This window comes from Hemibagrus wyckioides, linkage group LG13 (assembly GCF_019097595.1).
Source record: "Hemibagrus wyckioides isolate EC202008001 linkage group LG13, SWU_Hwy_1.0, whole genome shotgun sequence".
NCBI classification, from domain to species: domain Eukaryota; kingdom Metazoa; phylum Chordata; class Actinopteri; order Siluriformes; family Bagridae; genus Hemibagrus; species Hemibagrus wyckioides.
The window spans coordinates 16,815,217-16,841,818 of NC_080722.1; the positions used below are offsets into that span (position 1 = coordinate 16,815,217).

Below are 26,602 nucleotides of genomic sequence, written 5' to 3' on the forward strand. Positions count from 1 at the left end.
CTTCCCCAAGACTCTTCCGTCCCTCTGCTTACTTAAGGCCAAAGAATTTACATAATTGCATTTTCTGTAGTTCTGAAGTGAGCAAATATGAAAGAGTTTCTGATTTGCATGTTCTGTTTGCAGGAGTTAGTCTCAAGTACCTCCCATAATCTCTGGTAAACAAGTTACTCATTGGCAAATCTTTATGTGTTACTTTCCAGTGTCTGTGGCAAGCAAAGTAAATGATGTGTAAAAAGCCGTTTTTGTCTTAAGAGCAAGGATAAAGCATTGAGCAAATATTTTATAACTCACTTAGGAAAAAACACACAATTAAAGTTTAGACTTTGCTGTCGGGAGAAAAAGCACACAGCTGGCAGGCTTCAAGGGCAAGACTAAAAATAGCTAACCAAATACTGGTCCTTTATACAAGTGTGCCTTACACCTGTACTTTTCACCCAAGAGAGACGTGAAGGCAAGCAGATACAAAGTATACCACAAACTCACTAGCTGTTCAAAATGACAATTTTTTAAAATCATTTTTCAATTAAATGTTAATTGTTAATTAAATGTTATTAGAATTAATTTTTTATTTAAAACTCATCCTAATAGACAAGACAAAAATACAAGAACCACTGATTTATGGTGTGCAACAATAAATTACATGCAGTCAAACCCTTACATCTGCTGGACTGTTATGACTCTGATGATAACAGATGCTCCATGGGCCAGCCATTGATGTCATACTGCCTCTGACATCATTACACCTCTTCTGGTCTCAGAGGACAAGAGATCAGCCAGGAACCAAGGCATTAAAGCCTGCCTCATGCACCGTCATAAAAGGTGGATGAGGTAGATAAGTCACTTTTTCCATGAGCCAGAAGCTACCCAAATGAGAGGAAAATAATAATGGCCTGTTATGTCAGCAGGCCTAAGCTGGATGACCGTGAAATGCATCAACTAAAATCATTAAAGCATCTCTCTCTCTCTCTCTCTCTCTCTCTCTCTCTCCTCTGTCCCTCTTTCCCTTGAACACAAATGCGTTGTCCAGTTACCACACACTTATTTAAAATATTCAGAAGCCCAGTGGCTATGTGCTGTAGATAATTATCAGAAGCTTTATACCACATAGCAAACCCTGTGCATATGCCATGGTTAAGTGGATCCCTGTAGAAAAGTCCATTAGGGTCGATTATATGTATAAATTGATGTATGTGTAAATTATATAAATCTTTATTATGCTGGGCAAACCACTAATATTTTACACAATGAGAGTGTAGATATAATGAGAAATATAATAGAAGGATATCTAGTACATACATATATATATATATATATATATATATATATATATATATGAGACAGACATGTTTTATTTATTCTAGCATGTTAGCACTACTATTAGTATATTGCTGTGGTCTAAATGGAAAGATTTCATTTGATGATGTTGAGCAGATTAAGCAGCATTTGTATGTAGTAGCCTAAAAAAATAGTTAAACCACACTTCAAATAGTATATATACAGATATTGACATAATTGAAGTATTTTATCCTGTAGCATACCCAGATTTTTAGGAATGGGTAGTGAAGGAGGGGATGTGGTAGCTTAGTGGTTAAGGTGTTGGACTTCTGGTTGTGAGTTCAAATCCCACGTCCACCAAGCTGCCACTGCTGGGCTTCCGAGCAAGGCCTTTAACCCTCAATAGCTTAGTTGTATAAAATTTGATAAAAATGTAAGTTTCTCTGGATAAGGGTGTCTGCTAAATGACAGAAATGTAAATGCATCAATATACCTAAACATATTTAGCACAAGGTTGGATGTGTAGAATATCTGATGTGCTCACTGGTGCAAAAACTTTGTTCTATAGATCTTAATACTGATCCATTCTGTCTTGAGGACACTCAACAGAGGCTTAACGAATTTCTGCTACCAGAATTTATCAGTAATCAGTGCCCAGTGACCTCCTGAGAGATTGTATTGCAAATCCTCTTCTGGTCAACATTACTTCCATGAAGCACCAAGGACCAGATTAAGTTACTCTCAAAAGTCAGAAAATGACAAAATTAGTCAGTAAGCCCCTTTTTTTTTCCTGCATGGAAGAACACTCATCCTGTCGGAGAGCATCTATGGTTTTCTCCTGCTCTCTCAGAGCGATCTTGTATAAATATTGGTACCAAGCATCAGCAACTACGCAAAAGGAAACATTTTCCCCTGCCATGGTCACTAGGCAACCCTGAAATGGGTGACTCAGACAGCATACAGAACGATGACTCAGTTGGTGCTGTGACGAAGTCAGAGAAGCAATACACATGCAGACACATATAAATGTACACATGCCTAAAAAACACTGGGCAGAGTAGAGGCTGTACTAGAAGATAGAGATTTTATAATGCCTCTTCAGAGAGACGTTTGTCTGGGCACATATACACACACACACACACACACACAGGCTTCTGGGCGGGCAGACCTAATCTCCTGTGCTTCTGACATGTGGATTAACATCTCTTTGTCTAACAGGTGTCTTTAGCTTACACCCTTTCAGTCCCCACGCCCTACAAACACACACACACACACACAAAATGAAATTATAGGAGTGGTTCGAACATGCACTCTCTTAAGAGTTAACGAACAAATTAATCTAAATTGACTAATCTGACTAGATTTATCATATACAAACTAGCTTTACTGCAAAAGCTGCTGACTCTCAGCTAAACTCAGGTCAACCTCTGGATCCTTCCTTGACTGGTGAAGGTTGTGCCTATTAATTTTGTTGATAGTGTCAAGAATAACTGGTTCTACCTCAGTTTTATCTTCAGTTATCTTTGTGAACAGCTGTAACTCACGCAGCAGACAGGATGGAAAATATTTGAGGAATTGCATTTCAATTCTATGCATAAATATTATTTTGGGATATTTATACTTGACTTGATTGTTACTGAATTTTAATTCATGTGCTCTCAATTAATTACAATTTCAAGAACCTGTTGCTCATTGCATTTTAATTTAGACCTTCAAAGTGCTGGTTACAAATCCTAGGGTTTCTTCTTCTCTCATCTAGACACTGACTGGACACTGTGCAGAACTTGAACAGACTCCTACTCATTTTGTTTACACCGATCAGGCATAACATTATGAGCAGTGAGAGGTGAAGTGAATAACACTGATTATCTCCTCATCATGGCACCTGTTAGTGGGTGGGATATATTAGACAGCAAGTGAACATTTTGTCCTCAAGTTGATGTGTTAGAAGCAGGAAAAATGGCCAAGCGTAAGGATTTGAGTGAGTTTGACAAGGGCCAAATTGTGATGGCTAGACGATTGGATCAGAGCATCTCAAAAACTGCAGCTCTTGTGGGGTGTTTCCAGTCTGCAGTGGTCAGTGTCTATCAAAAATATCTTTTAAGTCCTCTAAGTCCTTTACGTCTTGTAAGTGTTTTTTAAGTGGAGACCAAACCATGCAACTTATAGGACTTAAAGGATCTTCTGCTAACATCTTGGTGCCAGATACCACAGCACACCTTCAGGGATCTAGTGGAGTCCATGCCTTGATGGGTCAGGGCTGTTTTGGCAGCAAAAGGGGGACCAACACAAAATTAGGAAGGTGGCCATAATGTTATGCCTGATCGGTGTATATTTCAGTTCAAAGCATCTAATCACATTAATAAATGAATAAAATACATTGTCAATGCACTGGATCCTGTAGCTAACAGTGTGCCACCAGGATTTGTTGATAAGCTAACTAAACTAAAGTCTAAGCAGCAAATCAGATTCTAGCTAATGGTAAATCTTTGTCATTTATATGATATTTTACCTCTGATTAATTAATTAGCAAACTATGTAGCATTTGTCTTGTATATGACCAGCAAACATTCATGAGATTAAGTAATGGATTTAAACTACAGTAAGTGCTGGTATATCACTGGGGTTCATTCAGGCTATGGATGTGATAGAAGTTATTTATTGTAACAGATAGACTACAGTTAGTGATGCCTTGTAATGTAGTTAGTTAATGTTTAGTTTATGTAACGTCAAAAAGAAACTGTGACCTGGAACTGAAATAGATTTAATTGGGATTATATGTCACAAATCTACACCAGGAGGCCCAGGGAAAGGCTGAAGAAACTGGATAGGTCAACAGCTCAAATGGCAAAAGCTGTTCACAAAAAAACCATATCAAATCTCTATATGTTGGAGACTCAGCAAAAATGTAAGTACCGTGAATAGTTCATTTCTTTCTTTTTTCTCTATTTCTCCCTTATTTTCTCTTATCTCTCTTATCTTATTTCTCTCATTTTGTGTACGCTCATGATATAAAATCTAGATTAAGTCCATTTCAGGTCCTGATTGCAACACTATAAATATAGAAAGGCCCAAGGGGGTGAATACTTACACAAGGCAATGTACTGGGAGTGTACTACTGGTTACTGGTTACCTGATTTGATTTCAAGCCCCTCCTTGTATGTCAAGAGACTATTAATTGAGCAAATTATTATCATCTAAAATTCAATTTTGTTGATAACAATATTTTAGCCAAGTTAATTGCAATTTAAGTCGCATGATTGATTTATCCATGCTAGAACAGCCTGATTGAGTAATAGCAGTAAGTTTTTTATGGTATCAGTCAGTGTTCAATATCCACTTTAGAGATTTAGTGATTCCTTAGGCTGAGCAGTTAATCTGCTTTTGTATACAAATTCATCTTTCGACTGATCTAGCTGCTTAGTACTGACAAGTAATGGTTATAAAAAATTAAATACAAGTAAGTCAGGCGTTTACATCAGTTATGATATCTGCCTAGTTGTTTGCTCTCCAGTGGCTTCTTTCCTTCCTTGCTTTTTAAAATGCATTCACTATTCATCTCCAAGGAGAGCGAAGTCTGCTCCAGTGCCACAGAAAAACTTCTGTGTAGCACACATTGGTCCATTACAGAAGCACCCACAATGGGCACGTGAGCATCAGAACTGGACCATGGACCAACTGAAGAAGGTATCCTGGTCTGATGAATCATGTTTTCTTTTGCATCATGTAAATGGCAATTTACTTGGGGAAGAGATGGGACGAGGATGCACTATGGGAAGAAGTGATGTGATTCTCGGACAATATTTTGCTGGAACATTTTACCTAAACATGGTTGCAGGCCAAATGCACCCCATCATGGCAACTTTAATCCCTAATGGAAGTAGCCTGTTTAGCAGGATACAGCACCTACAGTGCAAAAATTGGTCAGGAATTGTTTGAACATGAGAGAAACAAACAACAAAAAAACAACAAACAACAAAAATCAGAAGAAGCTGAGAAAATGCTGATCAAGGACAGATGCATCCTATCAAATGCAGCCAATATGCTGGTTTTTATGGTTTTTATGAAATGCAGCCAATATGCTGGTAAATTTCAGGACTAATCATGTAATTTTACTGTCTCATCAGACTGTAAAGAATAGACATAATTAAGGGTGCTAAAACACAGGTTAGTAGAGAACTTCAATGCCCTCTTGAGTCCATCATTGAGAGTACAGCTTAAGTAATGTAGTGCCCACTAGTGGTCATGTGCAAGAATGACAATTAACTCCATTCGTACCGTTTAATATACGAGAAACAGGGAGTGAGTGAAGAAGCTTGTTTCTGTTCAATGCAGACAATCTCCGTGTGTATGATGTGGACAAAACTCTTGTTAATGTGTCTTGGTCTTTATGCAGAAAGCTCTTCAGCACTGAGTTGGACTGAGAGGATGGCCATAGTGGTTGTGACGCTCCTCTGGCAACAAAATCACTGATGCTGGAGTTTTCCTCGTCACACTCATCAGCACCAGGATATTGTTCCCTGTGGACAGCGCATGTTTGCTCACACACACTCACACTCAGACACTCTACACATGCTTGCTCACAGATCTACACTGAATAAAGTTGCATATGGTATCTCATTCAGGCACATGGTGAGAAGGAAGAGGGGGCTCATGTTTCCTTGCAGTTGGGTTTCTATGGTTTGCTCCTGTCTGGTTTCACAGAGGACCCCTGATGAAGATGAATGGACAGACATTTGACACTTTTTCCACTTGACTTGGCAGCACTACATATACTGTAGAGTGGGCAAAAATCAGTTGAGAAATTTATCCCTAAAAGGAATAGAGAGAGAGAGAGAGAGAGAGAGAGAGAGATGTGAAATTCAAGATGTTCCATGAATGAATTATTATTACATAATTAATAAATATTGTCTGCTAAGGTAGACCACATGCTTTGAAAATGTGTGCAGATTAAAATACGAATCATCATAATAAATATAAAAAAATATTATTATTCCCAGTGCTGACTGGGAATCCTATAAACCAATGTGATGTTATAAACCTATAAACAAATGTGATTTTTTTTTTTTTTTAATATATACAGTTTGTCTACCTTGGTGAAGGTAAAGCTCTTGTTCTTCAGTTATAGTAAGCTCTGCTACTGATTAATAATAATTTTATTCCATCTAAGAGTTCCATCTCCTTCTTCATCATTTGTGGCCTTCTAACACCTGATATGGACACCTACTGATGTATGCGTATTAACCCCAGAGGTTAGAATGTGTCCCAATAAAAACCCAAATACACACACACACACACACACACACACACATACTTATATTAGTCCCTCCAATACCCATTTCCCTCACAAGGCTCTTTAAGAGAATGAAACCAGAGCCAAATCTTTAATGTGGCGATTCAAATAGTACGGCCTTCTCCACTAACCTACACAAGCTATTTTCACTATCATAACTTATCCAATTACACTGCTCTCATGAATTGTTTTTACATGTCATAGATTCCCACCCGGTGCACTGTACTCCTTCCGCGTTAACTGAAACTCATCAGTGGCATACAGCAAAAACCAGCATACTGTAACCAAGTGCTGCACCAATCCCAAAGAGTTTTGCAACATAAGTGACACAGGATCATGCGAGGATATCATGGGCGAAGTAAGCCCTTGTAAGCTTGAAAGCAATGCGACTCTACCACCAAAAAGGGGAAAGCCTCATTATTTTAAATCTGTTTGACTTGCTGTCACCACCGATTGAGCACACGGACAAAATATGCTCACAAAAAAAGTGGACAGGAACATCGATATATCTTTTTACACAAGAAGAGCAGAATCATCATATCCCTCCAACAGTTGACACCAAACAATTCATGAGAGCTGTGTAATTGGATGCTATTGGGCTTATTCTGAGCATGCAAAATAGAGCCAGTGGTGCTGAGAGCTGTGTACCACTACCTCAGCCCTGCTCGTCTGGTGCCTCACTGCATTCTGAATAAGGGACAAGAACGAGATATCCCCTTCAACTACTGACACCTTTTTTTGGAAACGTCAAGAGGGTAGCCTACACGTCAGAGCTGTATAGACAGTGAAAAGTACAAGCAGTACCACCGTTGATTACACATTTAATCAACATTTAATACAATACATTTACCCGTGAGGATATTTAAATAAATACCTTGAATCCACATTCGTTAAATTTCATGTAAATTAACAAAAAACTCTAAACTCAAAAGTGGCTAAAGTGAATCCGAGATTGCAAAGAGCATCAAATGTGAACTGTTTATGTACTTTTGATGTTCAGTCCTAAGCCATCCAGGCTTAGGATTTAGAAATGAGATCAGGCTGAGTTGGCACAGAGTCTGCCAATGAACATCTGAACAGTCTAAATAAGGGATGACTGTCCTCTGAGAACGAATCCAAGCGAGGCTCCTTCCACTCTATACGTTTCTGCTTTTCCTGGTACTATGGCTCACATGGCTAAGCACTTACCCTGATAAAACTTTTGAATCAACAAATTCACATAAAATACAGATATTGTGTTTTAAGTTCATTGCTGAATGGATGTCAATAATAACTCTTTTACTACAATACCTGTACAAGTGAATGTGTTTGTAAAATGATTGTGAGTAAATGTGAATGAATGTGAGTAAAATGATCAACAACCATGTGGCTATAAATAGCAAACATATATTACCTAATGTTGTAAACGTGAAATAGTGCAGATCCTCACAAGTCCACACCGGAATTCTCCTATGAAGGCAAAAGAAAGAGAAGAAAAATAACGCAAAATGGGTTCAGAAGTTTCTAGTGTCTGATAGGATAATGTAAAGGAACACAGAGAACAGAGAAACAAGCAGGGGAAACGTCAAGGGTAAGTGCGACTATCACAAGGATCACCCTGCCGTCAAAATATCGTTAATGCCAAAATAGAGGCTTTAAGAGAGCAATGCTTTGCTCTCATATATATAATGTAAACACTAATATGTTATTTCTCTTTATTTATAAGGTGTTGGACCTTTGGACATTAAATACAGCTTCCAACCTTCTTGGAATAGATCCATCAGAATACCTTCTATTGGAATTTTGTATTATGTTTCCAGCAAAACATCTTCTAGTTGCTTCAGAGAGGTTGGAGCAGGGAACCGGCTTCTCACGCTTCTCAAAATTTCAAGATTTCCCACATTGGTTTGATGATTTTTAAGTCAGGTGATTGAGCTGGCCAGGGCAGATGTTGAAGTTCATACTGATGACTGGTTTGAACTGACAGACTCAAATAAACACTCACTATAACCATGATGAGCAGAAAAGCATCTCTCCTACACTACAGAATTGAAGCAGCTATAGGATCTTTTTAAGATTTCTTACAGCGGCATAAGAGTAGAAGTGTGGATGTTAAACTACTGGAAACGTGTCAAAGTTTAAGGTCATACACAATAAACTTAAAAAAGCTAGATGTCTCAAATGGAGGGATTTTATTTATTAATTTATTTATCTTTTAGGTATAATGTTGATTTTAATACATTTTAATGTAAACTTTCAGTGAAATATTCGGCAGTAATTGTTAATCAGGATAACTAATCGTGTAAAAGGAGTGTCAATGATGGGCAGTACCGTACTTGACCTGTTCTCTGTGACCCCCATGGGAGCTGGCTGGGCAGCTGTGAGGAATTTAATGTGTTTCCTTTTCTCTGTAGTGTTTACAGATGGGATGAGTTAACATGGTCATTAAAAAGACCAGGCAAGTCTGGCAGACATCTCACTCACATGAGCAGAGACAGAGCCAACAAAGAGCTGCCCCCATTTCCCTTTCACCACCCCTCACAACTAGGAATTTTCATCTGTGATAAATGAGATGACAAAGGTTAATAAGCTGAAATGTAAAAATGAGGTTTGATAGTCAAGCAGGAAGGATCAAGTGTTAAGGATCAAGTCTGTCCAGCACATGCCGTAAGCCCATAGAGAGGCCAGTGTCTGCTCAGGGAAACCCCAACTGGCACACTGGGTAGCACCCTACTCCAGTTGCACTCTCTATATTTCAATCCAAAACACACAGAGCCAGTCAGGTGTACTATTCGTCACTTTGTCTACAAACCCATTAGCAGTATTTTTTGCCAGATCGGAAATGAATGGGTTTTTTTTAGATTTCATACAACCCAAACATTAGTCAAGAATTCCATCAAGAAAATCCAATATTACTCAAATTCTCAAAGAACCACATAGATTCAAGAGGGTAAAAACTATTTAATTGTCACAACCAGGTGCTATGTAGAGCTTCAGTGGCTGCAGTCTCTTGGGTTTGTATTTGCTGTCTCATTTAACACCCAGGATTGTCAACACCTTGTCCACTAAATCTACTTGGCCCCTAAAAATGGAGGAACTTTCAAAGGGTTTCCCAAACTAGATCACATTTTAGCTGACCTAGCCATATCAACTGTACGATTTCAGAAAATGTATTTGGTGAGCGATGCCCTTATTCTATATTTCTTGCTACATTTTCAGAAGTCGCTTTTAATACTATACTTGTCTAATATTTGCTCATTTTCAGAATTTAAATGAAATCACCTAAAAGATCTATTTTATATGCTAACATGGCAGCAGAAAGACAGGGAATTGCCCCCTGTGCTGGCTTCTCTATTTTCTGCCTGTGTAAAGGTGCCAACAGACTTGTTGCCGAGGTAGAGGATACCTGATCCACAAGCTGAGGTTGACCATCTCTGGTAAACCATGTGCTGGAGAAAGTGACTGACTACAAGATATTACACAACAGCTTTAGCCCTGTCTGAGCCCATCATACGAAGCACTTCACTGCATTGTGGAGCATGTTAAAGGATCGAACATGCTAATAGAATGAACTGCAGTGTCTTTGTGTCCTTTACTCCTCAGAACACATAGGAGATATGAGAGAAGAAGAGATTGCATAGGCACTCAGATGCATGATATGTTTCACCTCTTTGATTACATAACAGGAAAGAAAGCTAAAAAAAATATATAAAAAAAACTTAAAATGTGATAACCAGTTTGACTTTTAGATTTACATTTAGTGATCTCTTTACTCACAACTGCAATAGGGTGTTGAATGACGGATGTCAGAGAACAAATAAAACTGAGCACCCTGTTTGGGCTAAACCCAAGAGTCCTGCTGACATGCTTCCATCACAGCTGGTTAGCTGGAAATAGCCAGAGCTGAAATTGAGCCCGGGAAAACAGGGACCACGGTCTCAGACCTCGGGAATAGTGAAGATCCTTTCCTAATGAGTAGAGCATTTTCAACATGATTTGTTAGATAACACAAAAACTGCTCTGATCAAATTTCCAATGACAATGTCATTAAAGCATCAAGGGCAAGCAAAGGTTCTGTACAGTGTAAATGGTGTCGATCCATCAGGAGAAGATTAGTGGTTGGATTCCAGAGAATGCTTTAGAGATATCACGAACATGTGTAGGAATTAGAGAATACAGTCATTTTAACACAACACTCACATATCAGTGCACTGAATACTATTTCATTTCTTTGGCTATTTCATTATCAGAAAAGAAAGAAAGAAAGAAAGAAAGAAAGAAGGAAAGAAAGAAAAGAAAGAAAGAAAGAAAGAAAGAAAGAAAGAAAGAAAGAAAGAAAGAAAGAAAGAAAGAAAGAAAGAAAGAAAGAAAGAAAGGGAGAAAGAAAGAAAGAAAGAAAGAAAGAAAGAAAGAAAGAAAGAAAGAAAGAAAGAAAGAAAGAAAGAAAGAGAGAAAGAGAGAAAGAAAGAAAGAAAGAAAGAAAGAAAGAAAGAAAGAAAGAAAGAAAGAAAGAAAGAAAGAAAGAAAGAAAGAAAGAAAGAAAGAAAGGCCTTCTCCATGCAATTAACCAAAAATGAACAACCACTGAACATACGTGTATTGCTACTAGACCCATATAATATATATGTGTTCAATTTAAACCATAGCTTTAAAGCTTCAGCTGTAAAAAAAATTATGACATATTCTGATGTAAATGACATAATAATATAAATATTTTTGATAAACTAAGAACCACATGTATATTGAGTGTCCACACATTATGACACACTGAATACCTGCCAGTTATTAGCAAAAGATTATTACAAGGCTTATAGTGCATCAACCATCATCAATATATAAACCAGATACTGAGATAAATCGTATTGTCCGACAACAATAAGAACATACAAATATACCCACATGGAAATGCTGTAAGAGATGATCATTAATAATTTTGAAAAACTAAATACAACACAGGACAAAATGTTACCATACGTTATCACAGAGCAATATCGCACCACTACAGAAATAAATGTAATAAATCTTATCTGTGAATGCCCTTTGTGGCTCCAGGTATTTATTCTAGCTGAAGAGAAACAACATAATAGTCCACTGAAGACCAAGAAAATAGGTGTACTCCAGTTTGGCTAGAATAAAGACCTCAAGTGACACCAGTTTTCTGGATAAGACCCCTGCAGACAACAGATATAATTGTAAGACTCACCATAAGACACAGCCACACTGAATAAACCCATTGTACAATCCTATGTAGCTGAGTTTGTTGAAAACCACCTGTGTATATAAGTGTTGAAATGGAGAACAAAAGATGCAAAACTAAGTGTGTAAGACAAAATATGGACTCCAGCCCCCACCAATCCCTGTCACACAGGAAACCTGGCCTTCCTGCAAACAAGAGAATGTGTACGGAGAGGAACAAGGCCACAGGGGCAGGTAGCAGGCTGGGAGGATGTTTTTGTCATTGCTGGCTGGCAGCACACACCAGCATGCAAGCGTCCATCCTGAGGAAAAGAGCCTGTGGAGGAAACGGAGCTCACGTCACAGCAGAACACAGGAGAAGCCCCTCAACCTGTTGCACATGCAGACGTACACGCACACTCATGTGCAGGGTCCAAACACACACTATTCAAAGTGACTATCTCTTAGCTTGACTTGAAAAGACAAGTCAAGTCCAAGAGGTGAAAACAAGAGACATAAAATATAGAGATATAGCATGAAGATATATGGGTTAAGTGTTAAACCTCCTCATATCAGAAGTTTGGTCAGAATGTCTGATGACTTTCAAGATATATAACAGTGACAAATTGCTAACAAAATCCTTCCTGTAGTGCATTGTGTGTGTGGAAAAAAAATCCTTTCTTTTTTTTTTTTTTTTTTTTTTACTATAATTGTACACTCTTAAGCCTCACAGAGACTCTCTTAGCTGACTGTAATGAAATCATCTTGGTGTACTGAAAAAGCCCCGTCTTGACAACTTAGCAATAACAGGATGTTTATGAAAACATTCAGCTTTAAATGAATGAACCACAAAGTCAGTGTCAGATCTCAGAATGTTTTCCACCCTCATTGTGAAAAATTAAGTGAAAACAAAAACCTTTTAAAGAAAAATCTAAGCTAATACTAATAGTGTTAAAGAACCTTTTGATTATATTACACTATTCGGTCTTTTTCGAGAGCATGGATCAGCAGGATACATCTAGACTTTCCAATATTTTCCCAATCTTTCTTGGGAATTTCTATGAGAAAGGGTTTTCTGTCTAGCTACCCCATAGCCCTGACATGTGAAGAATATGAGAGATTGTTGTCACATGTAGAGAGTAATTGGTAACTCCTTTAATGTTTCTGTAGATCTCTTGGCAGCCTCTCTGGTAAGTGTTGGTCTTGTCCTTTTATAAATTTTTAGAAGGATGCCCTGTTTATGGTGGTGTCACTGTGGTGCTCTGTTTTCTTTATTTGTTGATGATGGCTTATACAGGGTTCCATGGTAAAGTTTTGGAAACTCTTTTATACCTCTCTCGTGACCAATATATATTTCAGTAATTGAGATACTGTGCATGCTTTGGAAGCCCTTTGCCGACCCTGGCTTCAGCAGATGAAATCAAGAAGATCAGCAAAAACAGCTTATTGTTTTTGGGGATTATTCAGCATCATTTCATTGATGGCAGCTTTATAATAATAATGATAATGCTTTTATCATGAGATTGGTTCATACTGAACATGGCCACAACCTGGCTACTCAGATAAATGTTTTCTTATTTTTCCCTTACATTTTTCTAATTATTTTTTATAAAATGAATCTATATACATAGTAAATCTAATCAAATCAATCAAATCAAATCTGAATTTATTACTTAAATTCAAATCTATAACGCTTACATATTTTAATACATAAAAATGCAATAGTGCAATCGCTTCACTAAACGTGTCACATAGACGATCAAATAAGACAGTTCTGTGCGTTTCTGCTATTTTATTCAAGGCAGTTTAGTCTCTAGTGTTGTTCAGTGCTGTTACAGGTCAGGTGGCATAAAGGGTTCAGGTGCAGTTGACACAGAGGCACTGGTGGTTTCTGACATATACTAACCAGCACAATACTTTCTCTTGCCATATAGCAGATAGACAGAGCTTCAGTAATTCTCCTTGCTTTACCGAAGATGGCATTTACAGACTTTCTTGCTGCGTCTGATATTTCTTCTGCCATCAATGCTTGCAAAGGTAAGGCCAAAATAATTTTTTTTTATTCGCTTGTATCAATGTTTTCATTTTTTCTAATGATTAATGCTTCGATCATTAGACTTTAAGAAACACAGATAGCCAAACATATGTGTTTACATATTACTTGTGCCTTTGTGGTTCTGAATTTCTAATTTACAATTTCCATAATTCAGCAAAAGACTCCTTTAGTCCAAAGACATTTTTTGCGACCCTGGGTCTCTCCAAGAAGTCTCCATCTGAGATAGAGAAAGTTTTTAGAATGCTTGACCAGGACAAGAGTGGATTTATTGAGCAAGATGAGCTACAGTTGAGTATATTTACATTTTCATCACTAATAATTAATAATAATAATAATAATAATAATAATAATAATAATAATAATAATAATAATAATAATAATAATAATAATTACACTGCTAATAATAATTACACTGCTTTCTGCTTTCCCTCTAGATTATTCCTGCAGAATTTCTCAAAGGGCGCACGGGCTCTCACCGCAGCTGAGATGAAGGCCTTCCTTGTGGCTGGAGATATGGATGGGGATGGAAAAATTGGCTGGGAAGGTAAGTTCAAATAACTATTATATTTTATACCCTTTAATTGATACTTATATCTTAAGTGATAATAAAATTTGTTTCCCTCAGAATTCTCAGCTCTTGTGAATGATTCCTGAGCTTAAATCTGCCAAACAACACCGGAGAAAGAAACACTGCTGAATGTTTACTTTGCGACAGGAAATGTATATTAAATCTTATATAAAGTTTTTTTTTTTAATTCATAATCAGTTTCTATAATAATATTATATACTTAATTTAATGATAACTTTATTATATCAATAATAATAATATAGAAGTCGTGTACTTTATATTTTACAATGTCACTGTTCTGCTTGGTTTGAAAATCTATGACATGTTAATGAATTAAAAAAATTAAAAAGGTTTTATGAAAGTCTAATTGAGGCATTGTAATTTAATTTGTCTTCAGCCACACATGAGAAGAAAAAAAAACATTTCTCAGAGTTTTACTCTCACCGTATGCCAGGTGATCAGATACAGATTGTGAGTGATTTTTCTCTGACCATAGAATAAAACATTTGAAATGAACTTGAAAGAAAACATAGTATCTACACACACACACACACACACCAGGCAAAAGTAATGAAACAGCAATAAAGAATTTCTCTCATATCTCTTGACCATTCTGGAGAGCAGATCCATTTCAGGCCTGCCATCTGACACAGGAGTTAGAAAGTGAAAATTCCTGTAATATGAAACATATAGAAGCTCAGTTACAGGCAGAAACACTTGTGCCTATTTAGGAGTTATTTGTATAAGCTTGCTTGTAAAATTATGAACGCATGTTGAGTGATGTGACACATTTACAGTTATAGCATTTAGCAGACACACTGACACAATGAAATAATGAGTAATAAACATTATAGATTATATATGAGTGCAGAAAGTAAATAAAAGTTTGCTTTTGTATTAGACACATTCATCATATTATTCATATTGATTTAATTTAATTACTATTATTTAATACTATATTATTTAATACGATATTATTTAATACGATATTATTTAATACGATATTATTTAATTACTATCTATCTATCTATCTATCTATCTATCTATCTATCTATCTATCTATCTATCTATCTATCTATCTATCTATCTATCTATCTATCTATCTATCTATCTATCTATCTATCTATCTATCTATCTATCTGCATTTAGCTCACATTCATATTTGTTTTGAGTCAGCTGTGTGTTGCAGGCATTACATTTTTAAGATTTCTCTACACATTTTATCCGTGATTGGATTATTGTTTCAGACACACATTAGAATGTGAAAAACGAATATGATGAAATGAAGAAAATGACTCTAAAATAAATATGAATAAATGATGCCTCCACAACAGGAGCTCGTGGTAAAATATTGTGTTTCGCAAAAGAGCTTAGCACATTACCCATTTTGAAAACCTATAAATAGTCCTATATGTCTACTGGACACATTTTTTTCAAAACTATTGCCAACCTAAGCATATGGTATCCTTTACAGTGCTTGAGACAAGAGTATAAATGCGGGAGAAGGCACTCTCAAGCCACGCCACCTGCCACATCTGTTGTAGAGAGCAGCAGCACCAAAGGTGAGGCCCATCACTACACACTCATCTCGCCATCTTTCAACATGGAATACACATTATGAAAAGAAGAGCAAAAACTTGCTGGTGGATGCAAAAGGATCTACTTCTGCGGGACACGGCTGCCTTCTTTATTCTAAGCTATTATCTCGTCAAGGATTTTTATCTGCCTGAAGGATGAGCTTGCTAGCCTTCTCTCATTCATGCTGTGATAAGAAACGGCTTTAAGAACGTACAGATAAATTTAAATGTCTAGATCTGTGTTAAATTCAACAATGTTCATATGTCTCCAGGATTTATATGAGTAATGTGTGTGAAGATCATGCTGTGCACGGTGATGGTTAAGTGATGTATAATTAGATTTTGTTGCCACTGCAACAGTACAGCTCTCTGTTCAGACTCTGATGAAGACTCTGAGATTTTTACTATGTAGACTTGTATTTTCTACAGTGTGAGCCTTAGTATTTAATGCCAGTATGGTATGCAGGATAAATGCTAAAAGTCAAGTGTATGTCTTTTAACTGTGATATTTAAATGGACTTTTCTGACGTTTGTTGATTTGCAGAAAATCTAAAAATGGCCTTCGCTGGAATTCTTAAGGACGAGGATGTGGCTGCCGCCATCGCCGATTGCGCTGGTAAGATGTCTATATTGCAGTCCTATATATATATAAAATAAATAAATAAATAAATAAAAATTCCTTTATAGTCAACAGTGGTAGCTTTCCAATAATTGGATCTCTCTGAAAGGGAAAACCTCTATAAAGCTTCTATACCTCAATCTTTTCCACAGATTCCCACAATTCACCCGTATGAAATACATACGAAAACATTAGATTTAAACATTAATATATGAAAGGTTTATTTGGTTTATTTTGGACAAGCTTTTAGATGGCAAAAAATACTAACGTGTAATTTCTCACATTTTCAGCTGCTGAGAGCTTCAACTACAAGAACTTCTTTGCCAAGGTTGGCCTGTCAGCAAAATCTGCTGATGATGTTAAGAAGGCTTTCTTTGTAATTGATCAGGACAAGAGTGGCTTCATTGAGGAGGATGAGCTGAAGTAAGAATCCAAACTTGCAACGCATAAATCATCTCCAGCTCAATTTAACAGATATTGATGTCTGTAAAACCGTGCTCTCTTTCCTTCAGACTGTTCCTGCAGAACTTCTCCGCTGGTGCCAGAGCTCTGACTGATGCTGAGACCAAGGCTTTCCTTGCAGCTGGTGACAGTGATGGAGATGGCAAAATTGGAGTTGATGGTATTTATAATTACATTTCAAAACAGATTTACTATAGCAGAACGTTTTGTGATCTTAAAATGATGATAAAAAAAAACCCTGGCTTCAGTATATAAGATCTAGATTAGCGATAATTTATTACAATACAATAAGAAAGAGCAATTTGTTCTAAATATGCCAAATTGAAGAAATTGTCTTAAACTCAATTTAAGAATCAGGTGAAAAAATTTTCATTCACAGTATGATCAAGTTTTCAGAATATCTCATCTTAAAGCAATGAATAGAAGACTGCTAAAACGCATAAGCGATACAAACATGCAAAGACAATTTTTAAACTTTTGGAAAAAAGACAGCAGATACTGTTATCTTACATACTTGAATATGTTCTGTACCTACCACCAGGGTACTGTTACTGCATGTGTACATGTACCTTAATGTTAGCAAATGTCTAGCGCATTTATTAAGACTATTTCCTATTAGTTCTTACATGAAAGTCTAAAAACTTTTAAGTACAATCTACTAAAAAGCACACACTTAATGTGACTCATTGGACTGCAGCATCATATTACTGACCAACAGAGTAAAACTACACTTAAATGTCATTGTTTTATTATTAGAACACATGCGCCTGTCATGATAGACCTAAAACATATCATAGACCCTTACCATAATATGTTTCATTAATTGTTTCTTTATGTTTTCTGTTCAACAGAGTTTGCTTCCCTTGTGAAGGCTTAAGTGCTCAAGGACCCCATTTCTTCTTTTTTTTCTTTTTGGAAATAGGTCTCTATACTTTTGTAGAGCCCCAGGCTCCAATACTTAATCATTTTTTTTTATATATGTATTTATTTATGACAACTCAGAACTCCTCACTGCAAGAAAAAAAAGTCTTACAAACTATTTATTGCTCATTTATTGCTTGTTGGGTATGTAATTATGTAAAGTGCCTGACTTGTGCAAATATAAAATGCCTTTTGCACTTTTGACAATTAAATAAATTTGCATTTGGTGTAATTTTGCTGTCATCTCTTGATTATCTAACACACACATAATCTGGCATGGAACAGCCTGATATACAATTTTTTTACATTTGAGATATCAGACAGTTACAGAAATTTGGAAATGAGTAGTTAATCAGTTCTTCCATTCAATGTACATGACACATAGGTAACACACTGGACACACTGCCAATTGGGATTAATAGTATAGTGAAAAGAAAAACTGTTAAACTCTTAAAGCTTAAAGCCAGAGATTTCCAGCCCTGTCTCTGGCATGGAGGGACTGAGCAGATGGAATATACAGACGTTTCAGCACTACGATCCACAGAGGATTCCTAAGCTACATTCCTCTATATACACTCAGCTACATTACTGTACAGGCATCGCTTACATGTGTCTATAATTATCCAAGGAGGCTCAGTAACATTGCGCATGTATGTAGTACATACATAAGGCTGGTGTTGCTATACCAGTTAAGTCTTACTGAGAATTACTTTTTACAAAGTTTTACTTAAGCCGGTCAGCTCAATTTTTATTCAAACACAAGAAAAAAACAGCAAAATACCCTTCTAACTTTCAAAACATAGCTAGATGACATATGTTTAGCATTTCTTGACATATGAAATGACTTCTGTAAACTTCCTTCCCTCACGTTGCACACCTAGAAATGAAACTTGTTTAAAGATCCAACTGAAGTCATTTATTTTGAAGGCTAAGTTTCAAGATTTTGGGTTTCTGAATGAACAAATCTCACAGCCAGTTTCTGTTACCCTTTATTTGATTCAGTTCAGGCAGGTTACAGTTAGTGTTAGATTATGTCTAAAATGGAAAGAAAGGCGATGAAGACATTTTTGATTTTAGAAAAGGACCACATGTGGATTGATTTTGCGTAATTAAAACAAACAAACAGACATACAAAAAACACTCCAGTAAGTGATGATACTGCCCCCAGCTGCCCCCCAAACCTGCTAAGGAGTTTATTCCAGCTGGATTTTATAAAGCTGTTATAATATTCTGTATATCTTAAATGTTAACCTCTCTCTCTCACACACACACACACACACATACACACACACACACACACAGGGGAAGAGAGACATAGAGAGAGAGAGAGAGAGAGAGAGACAGAGAGAGAGAGAGAGAGAGAGAGAGAGAGAGAGAGAGAGAGAGAGAGAGAGAGAGACAGCGAGACAGAGAGAGAGAGAGAGAGAGAGAGAGAGAGAGAGAGAGAGAGAGAGAGACAGCGAGAGAGAGAGAGAGAGAGAGAGACAGCGAGAGAGAGAGAGAGAGAGAGAGAGAGAGAGAGACAGCGAGAGAGAGAGAGAGAGAGAGAGAGAGAGAGAGAGAGAGAGAGAGAGAGAGACAGCGAGAGAAAAGAGAGAGAGAGAGAGGACGAGAGGAGAGGACGAGAGGAGAGGACAGAGCGAGAAAGAGAGAGAGCAGAGAGAGAGAGGAGAGAGAGAGGAGAGAGAGAGAGGACGAGAGTGAGCGAGGCAGCGAGAGAGAGAGAGTCGAGAGAGAGATGTGAGAGAGCCGAGAAGAGCGAGCGAGAAGCGAGTGTGAGAGAGAGAGAGATCTGTTTGGCTGTTGATTAAGTGGGGTAACCCAAACGTAAACAAAGTTTCACTCACGATTGTGTCTGAGCATTTTAATGACGAACAGCTATCACCTTTCACAGCCTTCATAAATAGTGCCATCTCTGTAATAACATGTTGGCGGAGTAGAAATACCTGAGGTGAAACAAGTTACAAAATACAAAAAGTGGGCTTTCCAGTAAGCATTTCTGGTGTACTGATTCATATATTTTAACAATCATGAAAAACTAACACAGCCTATATGTTACCGATCCTGAGCTGGCTAGATCATGTTGGATGGTATCGCCAATACATAATAAATCACATCATGCTTTTGCTTCAATACAATTTCAATGCAAAATCATTTTCAAAAAGTGCAAACTTTAAAGCACATGTACCGCAGTTGACATGTTTACAATAATATACACCCTAATAATAGCAACAATAAAACCAGACAAAATGACCAGAATTACACAGGAAGACTAATGAAAACTAGCAAGACATTTAGATCATATTATGTAATTTATAATATATATTTATAAAAAAAAAAAAATACATTACAAGAACAGTACAACAACAAACAACCCTTTCGATGGTGGATATAAACTTGTTACTCGATTGGCTCCGTGTTTTAAAAAATAGAATTCTCCCAGTTTTAGAATCTATACACCGAATAAACCGAACTAATAATCCGATTTGTTTACACTTGTGATCGGTCCTGAAAGCGAAGTAATTCTAACGCGTTTCTTTTTATTTTCCGACGTGCAGCAGCAGTGAAAGCAGCCATGAAGAGAGATGAAGATCATGTGAAGTGAGTGATTCCCAACAGCGCAGCACTGCTCTTCACTGTTCATCCGCCTCAGCAGCGTATATTATTAGCCCCACTGGTGAGTATTAAGCACTTTTACATATACGTACATTTTTACCATCTTCATTTATATGCTTATAAATAGAACAGCCTGACTACTGGATACGTTTTTCAGGCAACTGCTTGGCACGCGGTGTCTGTTACGCGCGTGCCTCAAGTTTCGGTGAGTGGACACAGCGCGAGCGTATATAAACCTCACCACGCGGAGCATGTGGTCACTGCAGTCGCCAGTTCTCATCAGTTCGAGTGCACATCGCTGCCCCTCCAAACCACAACCTAAGGTGAGTGCAGCCTTAACATTTTTATTTTGTTTATTTTAGCCTTAACACGGCTTTATTTCGTTAACCCTCGGACTAACTTGGAACCTGCATCTGGAATAAATCTGGATATGGCCAGGATGTACCACTTAAAATTTAGCCTTCAGTTTTTCTTTTGTGGTTTACCTTTAAAAAAAAAAAACCCTCTTACTTAAAACGTTTTTATGTTACTATACTATAATGATTACAATATTTGCACGTGCCACTATATATGGCGCTTTAGTCAGCAACAGTAATGTATGACTGTCTGTGAGGTGTTTACCTTTATAAGCCTAATGTCCATCCTTTTCTCCTTTCCTTTATAGCAAAAATGGCATTTGCTGGAATCCTGAGTGATGCTGACATCACTGCAGCCCTGCAGGCTTGCCAAGGTACTTTCAAGATCTCAGTCGTTACAAGACTATTAATGATTGTTACCTGAATATTTCTTGAGGGTCTTATGATGGCTCAACCATGAAGAACACTTTAGTTTCAACTGCTGCTCTTCAGGGCATTCTAGACAAGCTAGAGACTCTCAAATCTGCTTGCAGCATCAGAGTGTTCAATTCTTTACAACCATAATTGTCATTTGCTCTCCAGCTGCTGACTCCTTCAACTACAAGACCTTCTTCAGCAAGGTTGGCCTGAGTGGAAAGTCCAGCGATGATGTCAAGAAGGCCTTCGCCGTCATTGATCAGGACAAGAGCGGCTTCATTGAGGAGGATGAGCTGAAGTAAGAATCTATTTCTTTGAGTTTTATTTGGCTTTAGTATTAAACCATCTCATAATATGCATCTTAAACCTTATCTGTTCCCTTCAGACTGTTCCTGCAGAACTTCTCTGCTAGTGCCAGAGCTCTGACTGATGCTGAGACCAAGGCCTTCCTGGCAGCTGGTGACAGTGATGGTGATGGCAAAATTGGAGTTGATGGTACTTAAGCTTTACTACTCCTGGCAGATCATGAATGGAAGGCATTATCTTTTAACAACGAAGCCACATCTTCAGTAGATGTGACTATAGATATGCTGATTCTTTATACAAATGTTTCTTAAAGAAATATTTTATTAATATCTGAATTAGATATTATTAATAATTCAAATATATTACATTTTTAGTCTAGTGTCCATATACTTATTTACTGTTTAAGCTTTAACAATAACAGCTTTAACAGCTTTGTTTTTAATGCTTTGTATTTCTAGTGTGTCGAGATATGCATGGATTGGAGTCCATTTATAAAACTGTTTAATCATCTCCTGTATCTGTTTTTTTTTTTTTCAATTTTCCAGAGTTTGCTGCCCTTGTGAAGGCTTAAGCACTTCATGCAGCCTGTTTTTTGGAGATGATGGTAAGGCAAATGCTTTCCTTTATCATTTTGTAAACCCTAGTATGCAATATGGTGCTTGATCCGAACCCAAATCATGCTGCAAATTTAATATTCAATTCTCTTTTATACTTTCAGAGCTTGCTACTGTGGACAAGGGTTAAATGACAGCTGACCACAACAACCTCTTACTGAAAAGGAACAACAATTCCCAAAGCCAAGCTGATTTTTATACATGACTTTGACTGCGCACCTTCTGCTCCCAAGCTGCCCTCTGTCCTGAATGACTTATTGTCAAATGGTTGTTTAAGACATGTCTTAGACGTGAACTTGGGGTACTGTACAATCTGTGATGCACTTTTTTGGGAAAGGATGGTGAGGAGAGAATAAATGTTCTTTTTTTCATTTTTGTGTCCTCTTCTGTTTTTTAGTGTAACATACTTATGTTAAAAGGTGACTTAGGAAATGCACAAAACCACTCGAAGACACAAACAAAATGGATTTATTATAAGTCAACATACCTTACGTCTTATGTTTTGCTTAGATGTTAAAACTCTAAATCAAGCCAGAAAACAGAATATCTCATCTGAGCCCATTTTAATACAATAAGAGGGGAGGGGATCTAGTTACCTGGGCCCTAAAAATAGAAACTGCTCCTTTAATACAAAAAGTTTTAAAATCTTAGGATACACAAACAATCTAGGGTAGTAAATAATGTAGTACATGGCGCTGTTCATTGGAACAGGACCAAAACAACTGGTCTGACAGAGGTGGACACACAGTTTACAGATACCGATCAGCCTACAACACGTCATTGGCCTGATTGAAGGAAACCAGTGTACCCAGAGGAAACCTCCATCTGTGCAAATTCTCCCCGAAGATGCAAACTCTATGCATACAGGGCAGAGGCAGGACTTGAAACCCCACGCCCAGAGATGTAAGACAGACATACTAACCACTAAGCCACTGTGCCTCCCACCATTTAAAAATGGAAAAATAAACTAATACAATATTTTATATCAGAGAATATAGTTTAATATACTGCCAATGTATTTTTGCATGCATAATCCTAGTTTTAATTAATATATTAATCTAAAAATATCTTTAATATACCTTATTGATGTTATGGGCAGTTTCTAAAATAGCCTTTGATCCAGCAAATTCTATTGTTTACATTTTAATTGTACCTAAAGGTAGATACAAAATCAGTTTCATGAAATCGCAATGTGGGTGTTACATAAGCCATTTTTTTCTATTAAAAAAGGTGCTTTGATTTGCTACATTGATAAAATAATACCTGCATTTTTGTTAAATGGTTGTGCTTTTACAGTAAAGAAAACATGGCCATAGTTTGAAAGACAAGGTTTGAAATTGAGGTTTATTGGCCAAATATGGTTTTACATACACAATGGAAATTTAGTACTGGCTGTCGGTGACCCTTAAAAGTACAGATATAAAATAACACTACACTATACATTTAATTTATGCTATACAGGTGCAGTGATAGCTCAAGCGGTTAAGGCTCTGGGTCTTTGACCAGAAGATTGGGGATCAAGCCCCAGGCCCCCAACCCACCCTTCTCCAGGGGTGCTGCATCTTACTACAAGTATGGGATATGTGAAGAAAAAATTTCACTGTGCAGTAATGGTTGTTTCTGCTTACAGCTAAAAACATTTCACACAAAATTTAGTCCCTGTGATTTTAAGAGGGACTAAAGATTCTTAGATTCTGATAGAATCTATTGATTTTCACTGAATGTGCTTTACATCAAACTGTCAGACAGTGGTGCTGGACTTAATGCTGTTTCCTGTCCAGCTGATATTGAGTAAGAAAAATAACTTCAGTTCAAATTCACAATCATTTGTAAGACAAGACTCTATCCCTATAGCACTATGTCTCTATTTCTTCACACTATTCTGTGTGTGTGTGTGTGTGTGTATGATATATGTCAAATATGACCCAAGTTTTTTTGTAGACTGAAGGTAGTATTTTCTGACACTTCTTTCTTCTTCTTCTCTCGGCTTTTCCCTTCAGGGGTGGCCACGGCGAATCATCTCTCTCCACCTATCCCTATCTTCTGCATCCTCAACACTTGCACCCACTAGCTTCATATCCTCATTTATTACATACATAAGTATTTCCTGACACTGTTTTCTATATTTAAATACATAGCTGATAAATGGAGAAGCATGATTTATTTTATTTATTATTTCATTTCTTTATTTATTCTTTCACACTAACTCCATGTTTTCCATGCTTGGTTCCAATCATTTTTATGTCACCATATTTCTGACAAAAGAATCAATGATCCTTGTAGGTATTTTCAACCGTTTCTTACATTATGGCCCTGAGCAAATGTGATTTTATGGACCCTTAGTGTGTGTAGTGCAGGAGTGAACATGGTCATATATAGCAAATCTGAAAAGTGAATTTATGACTATTTGTAACTAAGACTAACAAAAAGCAACACAAAAACATCATTCAGGAGTGCTTGTACTTTAGATTAAGTGGTATTTTGCGACCTGGCTACAACCTGTGGAAAACTAACAGGTTAGCTAAATGATTACCAAATGCATACTCTTTAATAAAGATCAGTATCTTCAAACCTTCAGACTCTCTTCCTGCTTGAATGATAATCCCTTATTTGCTTGTGATTGCTTGCTATAATCATCCTTCAAAAATATGCAGCTTCTATCCAGAAATGCAAGATAAATAGTAAAGAGATAGTTCCCGACACTGTAACACTACCAGTAAGTTCTGTGACATTAGACTCTGTTGTCAGGCTCATATGTCGTCTCTTCTTCCTCAGGACAACCTCACAGCCCCGAGCTGCACTGTTGCTTTATCATCTCACACATTATGAGCATCGTGCTATGTTGAGGTTATGCTGATGTCTGCCACTGACACTTCTGCCACTGAAACCTCTGTCATTCATCCACAGGTTGCACTTGTTGCATTACAAAGTATTACAAAGAGATATGGGTGTCACTGTATATTATTGCAAAACATTAATGCAGCTGTAGTTGAAGCAAGACAAGTCTGCCATGCTCACGAGAGCTCTTTATCCTCATACTGAACACTGTCATGACTCCAGGTCCTATTCTGGACTGGGTCAAGGCAGGAACAGACAATATCTGAGAGATGCCAGGACATCTCTCTCTCTCTCTCTCTCTCTCTCTCTCTCTCTCTGTCTCACACACACACACACACACACACCCACACATGCACACACACACATTCATACCAAGAGGAAATATAAAGGTGATATATTTTTTTCCTGTAAATAAATGACAGTAAATGAAAAAGAAATTGGTGTGAAAGAGCCCGAGATGTGTAAGTCATAAGAAATATACAATAAGTAAGTTCACTACAATGTTATCTAAAAAACCAACAAAATAAACGTTGAATTTATATTGTGTTTGATGCTCTTTTATATTTGATTGAGCAGTTAACAGAGTTAGGAAAGCTTAGTTTTTAAATTCACTGAAGAAAGACTTAATAGTTTCTATTTAGTGGAATAGATGCAGGTACCACAGTGATGCAGTGGAAAGTGTTTTCCACATGTTTCTGCGGGTTTCCACTCTTGAGTCCCATTGTTCAAAAACATCCAGTAAGTGGATTGTTTACATTCAGTTGCCCCAAGGAGTGAATGAGTGTGTGAATATGTGTGTGAGTGGTGCACTGTGGTGGACTAGCATTAAATCCAGGGTGAAGTCTTATGCCTTGTGTACAGTGTAACTTTGAGCTCCATATCCACTGTGACCCTGGCCAGGTTTAAGCAGTTATATAGATGAATGAATGAATGAATGAATGAATGAATGAACGAACAAATGAAGGAATTGTGTAGATGCAGCAATTTAACTCACATATTCAGATGTGCCTTGTAAGAATAAAAAATGATTTATAAGCGTGTTGTCAAGGTGTCATATAATCACCTTAGGTGTGGGAGAATGTGCTCGATTGTGTGACTGCGACTGTAGACGCGTGTGAGTGTGTCTAGGTTGTGAGAGTGAGAGTGGTAATGAAGCACCGAGTTGTGTGTGAATTGGTGTGTGTAGTGCATGTGTCTGCAGGGCATGCACCGCTCACACTAAAGGTTAATTAGGCCAGAAAGTAGAGCCTTGTGGCGAGAATCGGATCCACCGACAGGTAACCTTATAGTCCGACATCGTCTGTGTCATCAGCCCTTATATAAATCCACACTGAGTGGGAAACACACACCGAGAAGAGCTGTGCTTGGAACCAGCAAGGGGAGTCACTGCACATCGGTGAGCATCATCTCAGCATCACCATTCACTCTGGCAGATAAAGTTAACTGGACAGTTAGACATATAGCCTTAAAATATAGTTTTAAAGCTTATTTTAAGCTCATTTAGGTTCAAGCATTATTACTAAACTAGTG

General features: G+C 37.3%; 3 protein-coding genes and 1 long non-coding RNA gene across 4 annotated transcripts; 3 read left to right on the forward strand and 1 right to left on the reverse strand.

The window, feature by feature from the left end:
* Positions 1 to 3,530: 3,530 nt before the first annotated feature.
* Positions 3,531 to 11,840, reverse strand: LOC131363268 (uncharacterized). Its single transcript, XR_009206296.1, has 3 exons — positions 11,751 to 11,840; positions 7,962 to 8,017; positions 3,531 to 6,087 (listed from the first exon to the last, which is right to left on the reverse strand). It is a non-coding gene; the product is annotated as an uncharacterized LOC131363268 (long non-coding RNA).
* Positions 11,841 to 13,599: 1,759 nt separating this feature from the next.
* On the forward strand, positions 13,600 to 14,630 carry LOC131363207 (parvalbumin, thymic-like). The gene is made up of 4 exons (XM_058405521.1): positions 13,600 to 13,759; positions 13,933 to 14,065; positions 14,213 to 14,322; positions 14,404 to 14,630. Exons 1-4 carry the CDS (start codon positions 13,699 to 13,701, stop codon positions 14,430 to 14,432), a joined length of 333 nt encoding a protein of 110 aa, XP_058261504.1. The 5' UTR covers positions 13,600 to 13,698; the 3' UTR covers positions 14,433 to 14,630.
* A 1,196-nt stretch (positions 14,631 to 15,826) lies between these two features.
* Positions 15,827 to 18,157, forward strand: LOC131363208 (parvalbumin-2). Its single transcript, XM_058405522.1, has 5 exons — positions 15,827 to 15,908; positions 16,468 to 16,539; positions 16,833 to 16,965; positions 17,055 to 17,164; positions 17,856 to 18,157. The coding sequence occupies exons 2-5, from the start codon at positions 16,479 to 16,481 to the stop codon at positions 17,879 to 17,881; spliced, it is 330 nt and encodes a 109-aa protein (XP_058261505.1). The 5' UTR covers positions 15,827 to 15,908; positions 16,468 to 16,478; the 3' UTR covers positions 17,882 to 18,157.
* Positions 18,158 to 20,772: 2,615 nt separating this feature from the next.
* Positions 20,773 to 22,605, forward strand: pvalb3 (parvalbumin 3). The gene is made up of 6 exons (XM_058405606.1): positions 20,773 to 20,864; positions 21,206 to 21,271; positions 21,480 to 21,612; positions 21,700 to 21,809; positions 22,166 to 22,224; positions 22,339 to 22,605. The coding sequence occupies exons 2-5, from the start codon at positions 21,211 to 21,213 to the stop codon at positions 22,189 to 22,191; spliced, it is 330 nt and encodes a 109-aa protein (XP_058261589.1). The 5' UTR covers positions 20,773 to 20,864; positions 21,206 to 21,210; the 3' UTR covers positions 22,192 to 22,224; positions 22,339 to 22,605.
* The last annotated feature ends 3,997 nt before the right edge of the window (positions 22,606 to 26,602 follow it).

Coding starts and splice junctions, on each gene's coding strand:
- LOC131363207 (XM_058405521.1), top strand. CDS start 13,699: ATGGCATTTACAGACTTTCTTGCTGCGTCTGATATTTCTTCTGCCATC. Junction 14,066..14,212: donor ATTGAGCAAGATGAGCTACA/GTTGAGTATATT, acceptor CTTTCCCTCTAG/ATTATTCCTGCAGAATTTCT. Junction 14,323..14,403: donor TGGAAAAATTGGCTGGGAAG/GTAAGTTCAAAT, acceptor TGTTTCCCTCAG/AATTCTCAGCTCTTGTGAAT.
- LOC131363208 (XM_058405522.1), top strand. CDS start 16,479: ATGGCCTTCGCTGGAATTCTTAAGGACGAGGATGTGGCTGCCGCCATC. Junction 16,540..16,832: donor CGCCATCGCCGATTGCGCTG/GTAAGATGTCTA, acceptor TCACATTTTCAG/CTGCTGAGAGCTTCAACTAC. Junction 16,966..17,054: donor ATTGAGGAGGATGAGCTGAA/GTAAGAATCCAA, acceptor TCTTTCCTTCAG/ACTGTTCCTGCAGAACTTCT.
- pvalb3 (XM_058405606.1), top strand. CDS start 21,211: ATGGCATTTGCTGGAATCCTGAGTGATGCTGACATCACTGCAGCCCTG. Junction 21,613..21,699: donor ATTGAGGAGGATGAGCTGAA/GTAAGAATCTAT, acceptor TGTTCCCTTCAG/ACTGTTCCTGCAGAACTTCT. Junction 21,810..22,165: donor TGGCAAAATTGGAGTTGATG/GTACTTAAGCTT, acceptor TCAATTTTCCAG/AGTTTGCTGCCCTTGTGAAG.